General features: G+C 49.4%; 1 protein-coding gene across 1 annotated transcript; it reads right to left on the bottom strand.

Moving 5' to 3' along the window:
- Positions 1–67: 67 nt before the first annotated feature.
- Positions 68–14664, bottom strand: CDKL1 (cyclin dependent kinase like 1). The gene is made up of 9 exons (XM_074583579.1): positions 14368–14664; positions 10638–10759; positions 8614–8686; positions 6197–6287; positions 5235–5435; positions 3449–3531; positions 2854–2910; positions 2062–2217; positions 68–1178 (listed from the first exon to the last, which is right to left on the bottom strand). Exons 1-9 carry the CDS (start codon positions 14533–14535, stop codon positions 1071–1073), a joined length of 1059 nt encoding a protein of 352 aa, XP_074439680.1. The 5' UTR covers positions 14536–14664; the 3' UTR covers positions 68–1070.
- Between the last annotated feature and the right edge of the window lie 576 nt (positions 14665–15240).

Raw genomic sequence — 15240 nt, 5'->3', positions numbered from 1 at the left:
CACAGAACAGTAGTGGGAAAAGAAAACAGTTTTGCTCTAGGTTTCAAGTAGAAAGAGGATGTTCCTTGCCCAGTCGTGAAACTTTATGCAGTGAAACAGATCCAGTAAATTGGAAAAATAAGCTACATTTCTTTTATTCAAAATCAACACAATATTACATCCTGAGATTACACAAAACCCAAGAATCGTTCTAATACACATGCTTAGGTAGGATTCCTGCCTGTGTCTGGCCAATGTTATAAATTATATTCATGAATTATGTTTGATAAAAACAATTTCTGTAACATTAGGGCAAGTGACTTCACTAGTGACAGAAACAGCGAGTAAAAACAACCTCATAGTGCAAGGAAGAAACAGGCAGGAGAAACTCTGAAAAGACTAAAGAAACAACAGGTTTTACTATTAAAATGTTCTCCTGGTAACGCTGCCTCTTGGGCCCTCCATGAAGTCTAAGCCCTTACCGGTACTTTTGGTACTTTGGGGTCTATAAATGCAGTACAAAACAGACATCGCTTAAAGCAGTGCTGTTCCCGCAGGTTTATAACCAACCAGAGCAGTCAGTAGCCTCTCACCAGGCTCGGCTCCACAAACAGGTACGTTGGATATACGTGTGCGGTTCCTTGCGGGCTCGGTGGCCTCGCCCCAGCCCGAAGCAGCACTGCTGTCTGGGCGCAGCGGGACTCGGAGTTATTTGGCGAGGTCGCAGTTCTTCTGCCAAGTCTGAAATACAGGTGATGGACGGGCAAGAGTTTTTCAATTCACACTGTAAACACTGGGTTGCAGCAATGCTGAACCAGTATACGATCACAAACCAGTGTACAATCACAAACTGGTACGCAATCACAAATTAAAGCAAAACAAATATATTTTCCTTTGTACACAGAACGCTAACACGAGCTTGGAGTTCTCTCTGTGCATCACGTTCCTTCCATCAGTGACCCAGAATACACTACCGACCACTTTTGTGTATGTCATAACATGTATTAATTTAGTTTTCCACCACGTATCCTCCTTTTATAAATTCTGAATGTCTTGAACTTTGAATAAATAGTTTGTAACCTGCCATCCGGTTAGATGTTAGGGAAATGGTAGTTTGACTTCTGTGTTTTGCAGCAGTACTTCTTGCTGTCCAAAGCTGGCAGAACATTGCTACTGGTTAGCTGAGGCAGGTACTGTAACTAAAGGAAAAGTTACAAAGTGGGGATTTGTTTGAAATGAGAACAAAGCATGCATTTCACATTTCAAATGGAATATAAGGGTTAAAACTGTTCATACTGTAAGCCTGTACTTTTCAAACTAAGAGTCATGGGGTTCCACAACTGGACTGCAACCAGGGCAGCTCGTTAACGGTATTCCTCCCAGTCACCCAGGGCAAGAAAAACATTACCGTTATATCCTACATCATAGAAATGGAAGAGGCGAGTCAGTTTGATCCAGGGATTTCTATGCTGTAGCCGTTCTCCATCCTACATCTCCGACATCCCTGCATGTCAGCAGCCCAGTGTTACAGCTGTCACGGGGAATGTGGCTCACAGGAAGGAAGAGCTGCAGAGTGGCCTGTGCCAGGAGGCTGGGCTGGGAGCCGGCGGGCAGCTGCCCAGAGTGAAACGGCAGGGAGACATGCGCTTCGCAACTCCAGTTGCAGAGACTCCCAGTGCACTGTGTAATGTCTGGAACTGAGTGAGGGACCACATCCCATGAGCAGTTACAAATGGAACTGGGCATTTTGGCCATCTCCATAATTTGGGATTAGAAAGCACCGAAAAGATCCCTGAGATTCCCTGAATTAAAGCAGCCATGCAAGCCCATCCGGTTTGTCCAGCCACCCTGCTAGTCTTTGTCAGGAATGCGCATCCCTGGATAAACCCAACTGCTTCTCCCCAGTGACTCCTTAGCCAGGAGGTGCGTTTTCTCCTCGGCCTAAAATTAAGCTCGGTCCAAGGCAGGAGGTCTCTCACTGTTAACCTGCCAGCGTGAGCCCACCTCCTGGCAGCCAACAGAGGCCCAGCCCCCTCCTTACCGAACGTTACTGAACATTAAATACTACAATGAAAAGGTTACCCCTGCCACGTGCTTCCGAGTCAGCCGGCCTGGTTTCCGAGCCATTTTTTCATGTTCTTTCCCCAGATCCGCTGCCTCCCTCATGCTGTCAAAATAGGGATGCTGCAGCAGCTGCTCACACGTCTGCCTCTCGGCAGGGTCCATCCGAAGGCAACCCTTGGAAAAGATGAAGTAAAGGATCACACAAAACACTTGCTGAACAGGTCAGCACAATTCCAGCCACTCACCACAGCCAACAAGTACTCGCACAGATACGTGTGTTAATCTTTTTTTTTAATGAATTGTAGAGTCTGGCTTTTCAGAGTCAGCACGAAGCTTGCAAAGCAGCTAATACTGAACAATTGCCACAAGGCGGTAATAGAAATTGTGGTTAAAGGGGCAGTTACAAGTGCACGGTGTAGCAAACCAGCAAGCCTCCAAAACCAGTTACGCCCGTAACTTTCATTTGAACAACTTTTTAAACAGAGGAATCCAGAATGGCACTAGCTGTGCTGTTCCAGTGTCCAGTGCAGCCAATACTGTTCACAGCTTCTTTTTAATGTCTCCATCCTCACCGTTTCCATTCCGTGCATCTTAATATGGGAACAATGTTTTCCACCTCCATGGTAAAGATGAGTAGATTAGAGAAGAGTGGATTAAAAATCCTCTCCAAATCCCCTCCAGTTCTATTTTTCAATGAATCTCTGATAATTCAGTAGCCAACTCTCAAAGCATTTACCAGCTGAGAAGCAAAACAGGCTGCATTTGCTAGGTCTCAGTGCAGAGCTCCTCCACTGGCTGTGGTTTTCTTACCTTCATGAGAGCTAAAGCAGAGTATGAAATACCAGGGAATTTCATTTCTAACAGCTCCTGGAGGGGAAAAAAAAAAAGAAGTGTGTTTCCTCATATTAGCAAGCTTGTTATTCATCAGGGTACAGAGAACCAGCTTTCCCCAGCAACACAACCTGTACCTCGCAAAATGCATCTGTCACTTTGCGTGCTCAGAGGGGAGCTGCCTGGCACTACTGAGGAGGGGTAGGTTGGCTGCTGTGCCACCAGAAGCGGGGAGAAGGAGCAGAGATTCAGCATTTGTTTGACAGCTTTTACACGGGGTATCGGTTAAAACGTCATGAGAGGGGTTCATCCACCTCCAAGTAACGTTCTAGTGTACATCGGCAAAGTAGAGGGCAAAGCTTTTGGATAGGGAAGAAACGCTGCACAGCACAGGACTGGTCAAGCTGAGCAAGCGAGGCTTTTCCAGCTGTAATTCCAAAGCAGCCAGTGCATGTGCTCTGGGTGAAAAGAAGCAGGAACATTTCTCTGTGCAAACACCCTGTCTCCTTAGGGCTGCAGACAGACGGCTAGTTAGCCTGTGGCTCGGGGAAGCGTGTCTGGAGGGAGCTCTTACCATGCTCTCCGGGTCAGGAATTCTCACCCCGCTGAAGAACTGGTTGGTGCTGAACACTTGCTGGTGCCTGGGAATAAGATCCCCTTTCACCAAGAATAAAAAAAAAAAAAAAAGGTAGGATTAATTTGCTGTTTCTACAGCGCCTGCATTAAACAAGCTTGTATCCTCAAACACGGCTGACACCATCTGAGAGAACACCGAAAGAGATGGAGTACCACCAAGGGAGCCGACGAAATGTTCTTTGGTGAAAACTAACATCCATCTAGGACACCAGTGGTCCCACAGCCGCGTGACTGTGCCACACAGCTCCAGCTGCCCGCAGTCACAACTGCCCAGGGCCTCATGCTGTAAATAGCTCAAAGAAATTCAGCCGGTGGGAGCAGTTTTTGGAGCAGGAGTACCCAGCTGTGGTGCCTCTTCCAGCCTCTTCTGTGCAGCAGAACAGCTTTTATGAACGGGGACCACTATAGCTGGGGGCCTTGAAAAATACCTATTTCTATATACCTCCCTGTGCCGAATGCCTAGATACTATCACTGCGTTATTTGGGTAACTGCACATTTGGATTGGCACTAGCAAAAACACCCCTTTGCAGAAGACCAGGGAATGAGGTGGGCAAGGCACGAAGGTGCACAAACTCGTCTGCCCTGTGCCAGCACCTGCACCTCCCCTGGGCGCTGGGAGAACTCAAGAGCAGCGTGTGGGTGAGTGGGGGCACGTGTCCCAGCACCATAGTGGAGGGCGCTGTGCAAACACCTACCAGCACCCAAAACTCCAGCCCTGCCCCAGCACCCAGCTTCAGCCAGGGACCCTTCCCAATGTGTTAAGGCGGGATCAGCAGCTGACTCCCCTGCTTACACCGGACACGCCGGACAAACAGACAAACTTTGGAACAGACAAACTTCAATGTTCACACTCTTTCTCAAGTGCACAGCCAAGGCACCGGCAATGTTTACGAGACCTCCAAAGCTGTGATGAACTAGATCCAACTATTTGTTATCTAGAGGCAAGGACCACTTTGCTTGAAACCAAACCCTGAGAAATACCTGGATCTTTCAGACTTTTACACAAAGCATTCCCAGTCCTTTCTGATACAGGCACCTCATCCTTGTGTCTGTGTGGAGATGGCTGAAGATGTGGAGAGGACAGCAGCACAGGTGAGTGTTTCTGTGTCTCCTGCGGGGCTGGCCCTGTGCTCCCCACACCCTGGTAGTCACCAAGCCACCCCAAAGGACCAGGAGGGGCATCCAGTGGTCACTTAACACATCCCACATCTTTCTTAAACTGCCCAGCACCTGACCCAGCTTGCCAGAGGCCACCACTGCTCAAGAGAGCGGAAGGACGGTTTCAGGCAGTTTGCCTGATCCTGCTTACCTGGCCCTGTCCATTGGGAGCCTTTTAGCCACAGCCTGGCACTGCTGGCTCGTACAAGCTGAAACCAATTCTGCCCCACGGATCGTTTTCTGAAGAACAGTCACCACCCACATGGATGCCAACTTTGTTTCCCCAGATCCTGCCAGGACCTGAAGCAGCATCTGTTACTCAAACTACGCGATCTCCTAACAAGATGTCCCTGTCTAAGTCACGCCAGGAAAACCCATCTCCCTTTTAAGAAGAGCAACACCTCAAATAAGCCAGCACCTACTAAAGGGAGGAATCCACGGGGTAAATTCACCTCCTGGCTAATCCCGATTCCCACCACAGAGGAAACTCCTGCTGGGCAAGCTCTAGTCCTGCCAAAGGCATGGGGAAGGCCGGGGCTCTGACCAGAACAGAGGGGACACTTACCCAGGGTTCTCCGGATGAGGTACAGCTGGTCGACATCAGACTTGCCAGGCCACAGGGGGACCCCGGAGAGCAGCTCTGCAAAGACACAGCCTATCGCCCACACGTCCACGGGAGGGCCATACTGGGTGTCTCCCACAAGTAACTCCGGAGAGCGGTACCACCTGGTAGCCACATAGTCTGTGTAATAGTCACTCGGACCAGCTAGGTTGGGGTCAGGAAGGAGAGAAACAAAGAGGAATGTGGGATCAGAAAGATGCAAATGAGCTACCATCAGTTGTTACACATGTTGGGGCACCTCCTGGGCAGGCAATAGCTACAGGAACAGGATGAGTCACTGGCCACTAGCAGAACCCAACTTTTGAAACACTTAATATTTGGCAAAAATCAAGAACACATTTTTCTCAAAATTAAAATATGCAAAGCTCCACAGCAGGGCCCTGCATCAGCCAGTGGTCAGTTCTCAAAGCCCACGTGATTTGTCTGAACAAGAGCTAAAAAAAAACAGATCGGGGGTTTATTTACAATGGAAAATGTGAAGCCATTGTTTGCAGAGACAGTGCTTTCTGCCAGAGGGGCTCCTCCTGCCAGGGAACTCCAGCTGTGTCTCCAGCATTGCATAAGCAAGGACTGGCAGCTCCAAGATGCCCAAGGCCAACTTCCATCTACCAGCGCCAGCACCACCAGCAGCGCAGCTGCACCAGCAGGGAGCTCAGATGGAGTTTGTTTACAGAGGCACTTGGCATCACGGAGTCTGGGTCATCTCCCTATAAGCTGGTTTGGGGATCTCTACCCTGCCTTTAGCAGAGCTTCACTGTGAAAACACGCCAGTCTTTACCCAGGATGATTTACATGTGCATCAGACAAAGACAATGAGTCTTTACTGGTGTTTGAAAGCCTGATCCTACACTTCATTTGAGCTTTCACATATTAACAATCCATGTAAGTAGCAAGTCCGCACTCACTCAGTATGCGAGCAAATCCAAAGTCACAAAGTTTGATGATGGAGTGCTTTGTTATCAGGATGTTTTCTGGCTTTACATCTCGGTGGATGCACTGGACACAGAAAAAACCAAGGTTAGAGGCAAGACTTTAACCTGGCCCTCAGATAAAGGACCTCTTAATTCAGTCACATACCCCTTGCACATTGTGCCATGAATGTTAAGCAGGCAATCATTCCTGCTGAAAGAGAAGATGAAAGGATTTCTTAGCAGCAGCCAAAGCCACATCCTGCTGCGCAGGATGGTTTCCCTGCCTATACCCCACCTTCGGGATGAGACACTGTGCAGGTGCCCAGCTTCAGCTGCATAGCTCTGTGTCACTTGGACAACACCGAGCCAGCCCCCCAGCACCAGTTGGGAATCAGCCGGCAGGAGGGGCGAGGTTTGCACAGCAAGGATTGTTGTTAACCTGGCGCTCTGCAAATGCAACTCACTTGATACAGCTGTGTGTTACACACTCCTAATAAGGGCCTGCGTTTTATGAATATGTGGGAAGATCCCAATGAGAGGTGCTTTTGTGCCCAGGGCCCCCTGGGATCAGTTCTTAGACCAAGTCCATGTACTGTATTTACTGGCAATCTAGTGGACAAGCAAATGATTTTGCTGGCAAAGCTCACCGATGAGACGAAGGCTATGGTTTAGATGTGGGACTTTATCTACCCTTGTAGATGCCAGAGTATGCCTGGCATTCCCTCTAATCAGCACAGGTGAGACACGCACAGAGCGCTGTGTCCAGCTTTGGGATCCTCAGGAGAAGGAAGATGGGCTCATACTGGAGTGACTCCAGTGAAGTGCCACTAAAATGATTAAGGGAATCGGGTATCTGACATCCAAGGAGAGGATGAGGGAGCTGTGACCATCATTCAACCTGGAGAAGAGAAGGCTCAGGGAGGATCTTATCGATCTGCATAAATACCAGATGGGAAGAAGTAAAGAAGACTGAGCGAGGCTCTGCTCCATGGTGTCCAGTGAAAGGACCAGAGGCAATGGGCACAAACTGAACACACAGGAAATTCCATTTAAACGGAAACAATTTTCTTTTTTTTTTTTACTATGCGGGTGGCCAAACACCTGAACAGGCTGTCCAAAGAGTCTGTGGAGCCTCCATCCTTGGAGAGATTCAAACCCTGACTGGAAAAGCTTCTGAGTGACCTGCTCTAGCTGACCCAGATTGAGTGGGAGGGCTGGTTAGATGATCTCCAGAGGTCTCTTCCAATATCAGCAATTCTGTGATTCTTGGGACATCACCTTGCTTGCTGAAGATTCACACCAATTGAATTTGGGCTTTGCTAAGAGTTTCTGCTGACCAAACTAGCAGAGACCTTCATTTCTTCTGCCTATATATGGAAGGTGTGCTCTACTGAAATCACCAGGGTCTGGCTCACATTGTCCCTTCCCTACCATCGCCTCAGCACAAACACCTCGGACTTTTCCTAGCTAGGCTGGTGGTAAATTATTGTGTCTCCTCCTGAGGACTGAAATGCTGCTTGTTAAACCAGTGTCATGGAGTTCCAAAAAGGGCAGCTGCATAAAACTTCATTACCTGTGATCTACAGCAGGTCGAACTGCAGCATCTCATTGTTCCCTCTGCTTTAAAAATCCATTAAATCTTTCAGACTGAGAAGGGGAACAGAAAAAAGAAGCAAAACAACAAATCCTGGAAGCAGGACAGCCCTATGGCCAAGTTCCTGTGGCTCAGCTGGACATAATTCTCCCAGCAAAGACAAAACACCCATTCCAGAGCAATCTCCTGCCTCACTCTTAAATCTCACACATTGGCAGATAAACAATTACAGCTAAGCCTGCCTAAAGAACTTCTCCGAAAGGCTCCTTTCCTTCCCTGCTTCTTAACACATCCCCACCGCTTTCTACAAAACACCTATCAATCATGCACACAACTCACACCTCCCTCCAGAAAGCAGAGAAGGGGTTGTAAAACTGGTTTATTGTATCTAATTTTTGAAACCTTTTAACTGGTGTCATGATTCAATGCCTATGATTATCAACAGAAGGACTTTCTGTGAAATCAGCAGCAGTTTGCTCAGCTCTCAGCTGATTAGATGTTAAGCCAGTTTTCTAAGCATCAGTTGTAATGCATGGCACAGGGAACACACAAGGATATATTCCTGTTCAGCCTGGAAGCTTGTCTAAGGTCATTAGTGCAAATCATTCCTTGACAGAAAACCCAAGGGACCTGTGTGATAGTAAATGCAGCTGTTATGGGTATACACTAATATTTCAGATATATGTTTCCCTTGAAAACAGGAAATTTCATCTGACTTCATCCCATGAAAGCTCTGTAATCAGGAAAATGGCAACAGAATCTCCTTCTCCTCCAAGGCCATGTTACTGCAATCGTTAGTGCTGTTTAGGGGACTTACATTGTGTTTATGGCAGAAGTTCACAGCTTGGAGGGTCTGCCAGGTTATGCTCTTCACTAGATGCTCCGGTACCCTGTTTTAAAAAAGCACATTTTTATTTTGGTCATTAAAAAGAACTTCACTATTACAGGAAAAAGGAAGAGGATGCCTTTGAGTGCTAACATTGTACAGTGATATGTGAGCAAAACTGTCACGAACCAAGTCAGAAAACTCAGAGAAAAAACACTAGGTACGTTTTCTTGCTATAAGTAAGTTAGAAGAAATACATAATAACCCTCGGTTTGTTGATCTTCCACTGCAGGGAACCGGTCATGCTGCGCTGCTAATGGTGGTGGCTGTTTGTACCTCTTCCCATGTTTCAGAGCTGAGGCTGAGCCTGCACCTCCCTGGAATCCTCTCCTGTGAGGTTACCCTCCAAGCATCACAGGAGGATCAAAGGGAACATCAACACCACTTCCAAATCCAGTCAATGCAACAAGATACAAGAATTTATGGCAGTTAAGAGCACGCCAGAGTGTCCGGTACCACTCACTCACAGCCAGCATGAGGGCTGCAAATTGGTGACCGCACATCAGGGCGTGCAAGTCCGTGTCAAATCCCATCTTGCGGCTGTGTTTAGCATCCATGCTTCCTGGCAATCCTCCTGAGATGTCAGCAGGCATTTCTGCCTCTGCAGCTGCTCAGGGAGTTGGAGGTGGTGGAGTATCCGTGGGATAGGTGCATGCTCCGAGTTGTAATGCTGTCATGTCATTGATTGTCCAGAGTGGAGAGGTGATCAAAATGGGACAGGGAAGGATGTTCCTACAAGAGTATAAAGCACTACTTTGGTTTGCATCTCCTCTCCTTCCCTCCAATGGCTGGCAAACACTTCAGAGAAAGAAAACCTGTTAAAGATCCAGCCTCCTCTCCTCTCTTTCCCACCTATCTTAATCCTGACCACAAAAGACTTGACCATCTGCTGTAGCAAAGATCAAAATCAAAGTACGCAACCAGGCGTTACATGTTTGTTCACACTGAAGTTGTTCTGATGAATGGGAAGCAAATATGAAGTATTTTCTTCAGAGGGTTATTCATCCTTTCTTCAGATTCCAGGTGAACGGGTTCAAACTAGGGTGAAAGCTGCTCACCAGCTCACAAAGCCATTTGCTATCAGCATGCTCCATTCTCCTTCTAGAGCTCCACATCAGAGAGAAAAAAGAATAACAGGCTCTTGTTTACTCAACTCCCAATTAGTCTCCTGCAGGCAATTCATTTAGCTCCAGGCCTGTAAAATGATTTATGAACTTCTGCTTAGCATTTCCACAGCACCAAGTCACTGTGAATAATTAGGGACAATGTATTTAGTGGGAGTGTCATTTGTAATGTGCCAAAAGAACAAACACTTTCCTGGACAATGTTCCTTCTGCCCGTGTAGCTCACACTTTGTGCAAGCGCCTGTTTAAAGAAGAGGGTATCTGACCAGAGAGGTGCAGGCATAGCTCCTGGTGACTCCTGCCAGCCAACACAAGGCTACAAGTCATTGGTCTATCATACAAGTCATCAGTGACCTCACTACAGACTGCATGTATGTTCTGGGTGCTCAATGACATTGCCCCAGTGCCTGGGTCTGCGCAGCCTTCCACAGTGACGTGCAACACACCTGGGGAGCTGCAGGAAGGAGGGCTGTGTGCCCCCAGCCCACTTGCCCACCTCCCCCAGCAGCCCTAACCTCTTCACAGCAAGACGCAAGTCGCTCCCAAGCCACTCGGGTTTGCTGCCGAGCCAGCCAAAGATCACGCAAACGCTCAGGCTCAGCGCTCCAGTCTCCTTGGTGAGCAGCACTGTGCAGGAGCGCACGCAGGCTCATACGCAATTCTTTTGGACGTCATTGCTAAACCACAGTAACGGAGCAAGTCCTGGGCACTGGGCTGAGAAACTTCTCCTGTAATTAATGAAATTCCTCTGAAAACTCTGCAGAGCAGCAATGACATGGACACCCCCTGACTCCTTTGCTCAAAGCTCCCAGTTAGAGGCAGACCACTCACCCCCGGGGGTGCTTGTCCAGCTCATGGAGAACTGTGTGGTCACAGTATTCGAAGACCAGATGCAGCCTCCGCTTCCTCCTGAACACTTCCAGCAGGTTCACCAGGTTGGGGTGTTTCAGTTGCTGTAACACAACAGATGGACTGGTTAGTTTCTGCCGGGGGAGTGGGGTAAAGGTCAGGGGGGCGGTGTTTTTACCCACAAGGGTCTCAATTCCTTGAGCTGAAAACTTTTATACAAGAAGCAGCGGCTCAGCTGCAGCTCAGCCTGTGGTGCAGTTATTTTAGGAACTGACCGTGGGCAACAAGTCAGCTTGGCTTCAGCAAGTGCCTCTTAGAAAAGATGCTCATAGATAAAGAATTCATCACGGAGCCCACAGCTATCCGGCAGTGCCTTTCATTGTATGCATCCAACTTTTGACTGGACCACAATGAAAAGCAGCTCTCCCTGGAGAACAGCTTGGGAAATCACAGACGCTAAGAGCCTGTAGCAGGCAAACATACATTTAGGAGAAACAAAGACCTCCTCTGATAAGCGTAAGTAAAGCACACCGTCTCAGCTTCACCAGCTTATTGTCAGAATCTGGATGGTTAATTATGAGAATTTTTATTGCTGCTTCTCCCTCTTCCTCTCAATCCGCTTCATGTGCTCATACCACGGCTTCCTCTCCCGGGCAGCTCAGACAGCTTCTTACCACACGTGAAGCCTCAGCGCAGTGGGGTTATTCAAATGCACCCTGCAAAAGGTCAGGGTGGATGTTACTGCAGCTTCTCATTTCCTATTCTTTTGCCCACATTTTGGAGGAGGGCTGGGAGAAGGTTGGGGAGACAACATCCTTCTGGAAACAGCACGCACTGAGGGCTCTACACACGGACTCGCTCTGTTTTCACATTATTTCCAGCCTTTCCTATAGAATCGGGACCACGCAGGGTGTTTCAAGACTCTGCCTACCGCCCTGCTCTCCAACCCCACCTCCCATGGCTCCTGGCCATAAAAAGCCCTTTGTCTACAAGGTATTTGTGTGTAGAATAATAATTTATCGGGCCCTACATTTTTTACTGATGAAACACAATCTCACTACATCTTTGACAAATACTTAGTTGTTGCCTAAGCCAGGAAATACCTCAAACAAACAAACAACCAACCTGTTACTATTTACAGAGAAAAAGTTGAAAAGAGAGTCAAGCAGGTCTGCACTTGTTAAAATCAACAGCGCCGCGACACAGATCCTGCCGTGGCTCTAGCTGCAGTGGTGTTGGCATTGGACCCTTCAGGATGATGCATTTACATTACAAGGGACTTCTACAATGATTTATTTTCCTTTTCAGATCTTTAATATCATCTAAATCTTAATGCATCTCCAGCATTGGTTACTAAAACGATACAGCTATGTGTCACCTGTTTGCATCAGACAGGAGAAAAACTTAGGCTGCTTCTCCTCAAAATCTAACTGAAAAATAAACATGCTTTTTTCCAAGCTGATGGCTCCTCTAGGATGGCATCCAGGCTTATTTTGCCTCTTTTCGCAGCAGGTAGCGAATCAGGCCTTCACATTCCTTTGACAATAACATTTAGACCACTTACTTTATATAAATGCTCAATAAACTACAAGCCGACAGCACAAAGAGATTTTGGGAAAAGAAATACCAGAAATCCTGTAACCTGCTGAAATCTTGCACTTTGTTGCAAATCTGAGAGTTACTCGGTTCCTAGCAAGCAAATTAAGGTAACTCCATGGAAATGAACACGGAGTGCAACAAGTCTCAACTGCTGCTATGCAAATACCAACAGGCAGTAAAGTCTGGGAATGTCTTGCAGAAATCAGACTACGAATTTGGGAAAGAAGTTTTAAATAAAACAAAAGATCTTTCTCTGCAGATTTCTGTAGGGTTCTGTTAACTCCAAAATCCCAAATCATTGACTGTCTACAAGAATGTATTGTGTCTAGTCTGAATGACATGTTTTTTGTTAAAAGGAGTCCTATTGGAAGCCATTATTTAAAAATTTATAATAAACCAACATGCTGTTAACATGGTTCTTTAATCAGTTCAATGTTTTAAAGCTATAGCTCTTCTGCAAGGAAAAGAGAAAGCTGAAGATGGGGAGATGATGGAGGTGTATAAAATTGTGAGTATCCTGGGGAAACTGAAAAGGGAACAACTCTCTCCACTTCTCAGAACACACAACTGAGGGTACGGTATGCCATCACCCAGCAGCAAGTTTATAACAAATAAAAGGAAATATTTTTTCACACAATACATTCCTAAAGCTGTGGCACTCGCTGCCTCAGGAAGCTATGGAGACCAAATGAATACACCAGTTCAAAAAGAGATGGGACAAGCTCCCAACATAGTACGAGCGTCTGCTAAGCATGAAGCAATGGGTACAACCTCTGGCCCTAGAAACTTTGCCCAGAAGCTGGGTGTGTGAAAGGAAACCTTACCCCATCCTCTCCTCCTTTCTCCTGGGTTTCTCCTCATTTCTGCATGCTTAATGGACCTCGGCTGTGACTCACTGCAAATGTTCCCGTGCTTTTATTTCATCAGGAAAATAAAAACAGAGGCTGAATGAGTGACTCATTTCTATGTGAGGACGAGCTCTCAGACAGAAGTCAAGAAAGGATCAGCAAAGACAAGGTGTTGCCACGGTTCACAGGTGCTGGTGAACCATTTGCACTTCCACATGCAAACACCTCTGAGCCTACACAGCCCCGGCATTCAATACATGGCTGGATCCCGCCTGCATGTCAAGCTCCGACGCTGCAGATCCCCCAAACCAGGGGGCTCAGAAAGGGCATTTTAAGGAGGAACTGGGGCAGATTTATGAAGCAGGGAGCTAGGAGAACTGCACCCCATGGCTGTCCCCCACCTCGTGCTATTTTTTTGCTCGTGAGCTTTACACCAGCTCCAACAGTCCTCCTCTCCGGAGGGAATCCCCTGGACACAGAGGCAGCTGCTGCAACAAGCGGTGCCGACCATGTACTATGGGCAGAGCTGTGCCTGTGCCAGGCAGGACGCTGCTGACTCCATGGGGGGACAGAGAATGGATCAATCCCTCTCCAGAGGGCACAGGGATGACTTGGTTGATGCTCCTCCACCACTCACAGGGAAGACGGCAGGCACCCAGCACCTTAGCTCCCACCTGCACCAGAGTCTTTGAAGCGTGACAGCATCACCTCTGTCCTGAGGCATGTCCATCCCCTCCCAAACGGGTCAGACTTTCACTGGCACTGGCTTCCTCCCAGAGAAACTGACTGATTTTGGCTCTTTATGTACCGCTCCCCCATGCCCCATCTCGTGATGGCTGCCCTCACGCCCCATCTCCCCACAGCTGCCCTCGTGCCCCATGTCCTCGCCTCCCGCCTCACGACACCCCATCTCCTCATGGCTGCCCTCATGCCCCATGTCCTCGCTTCCCCCCTCACGACACCCCATCTCCCCCCCACAGGTGTCCTCATGCCCCATGTCCTCGCTTCCTCCCTCACGACGCCCCATCTCCCCACAGCTGCCCTTGTGCCCCATGTCCTCGCTTCCCCCCTCATGACACCCCGTCTCCGCATGGCTGCCCTCACGCCCCGTCTCCTCACGACGCCCCCTCCCCTGACAGCCCCCTCCGGCCTCTCCAGCCCCCCCGGCCGCGGCACCGGGCTCGCAATGGCGGGGCAGAGCCCGCAGGCGCCACAGCGGCCGCAGAGAGGGGCGCGGGGAGCCAGCGGGGCCGCCCGCCGCCCACCTTCAGCATGCGGATCTCCCGCAGGGCGATCTTCCTGATCACCGGGTCCTCCTCGGACTCCAGGAACTTCTTAATGGCCACGATCTGGCCGGTGTCCTTGTTGCGGCACTTGAAGACGACGCCGTAGGAGCCTTCCCCGACCTTGCCCAGCTTCTCGTACCGCTCCATGGCGCGGGGCCGCCCCGCAGCAGCTCCCTCGCCTCAGCTCCTGGCCCCGGCCCCGGCTCCGGCGGGGCCGGGGCGGGCCCTCGGGGGGGTCTCCCCGGCGGGGGACGGCCTTTGCCAGGCTCTGTCGCCGGGAGGCTGAGGGGAGCGCCCTCCCTAGGGCGGAGGAGGAGGAGGAGCCGCCCCCGGGGACCCCAAAACCAGCCGGGGCGGCCCCCAGAGAGGGAGGGGGGGGACCCATGGCCTCTCGCGGGGCCACACGCAGCTGGCCCCCGGGCTTGGTGTCCGCCAGCACTGTTTTGTCTCTACCCCTTTCCAGGGCCCTGCTTCTCCATGGCGGGGGTCTCTTGTTTTTCCCACCTGGAACCTGCTGCATTTCATACAATCACAGAATGGTTTGGGTTGGAAGGGACCTTAAAGACCATCCAGTGCCACCCCCTGCCCTGGGCAGGGAAACCTCCCACCAGCCCAGGTTGCTCCAAGCCCCGTCCAGCCTGGCCTTGAACACCTCCAGGGATGGGGCAGCCACAGCTTCTCTGGGCAACCTGGGCCAGGGGCTCACCACCCTCATAGCCAAGAATTTCTTCCTCAGATCTCACCTACATCTCCCCTCTTCCAGTTTAATACTATTCCCCCTCGTCCCATGGCTCCCCTCCCTGATCCAGAGTCCCTCCCCAGCTTTCCTGGAGCCCCTTTAGGGACTGGAAG

Source organism: Larus michahellis, chromosome 4, assembly GCF_964199755.1.
Source record: "Larus michahellis chromosome 4, bLarMic1.1, whole genome shotgun sequence".
NCBI lineage: Eukaryota > Metazoa > Chordata > Aves > Charadriiformes > Laridae > Larus > Larus michahellis.
This window is presented reverse-complemented; position numbering and strand designations above follow the sequence as displayed.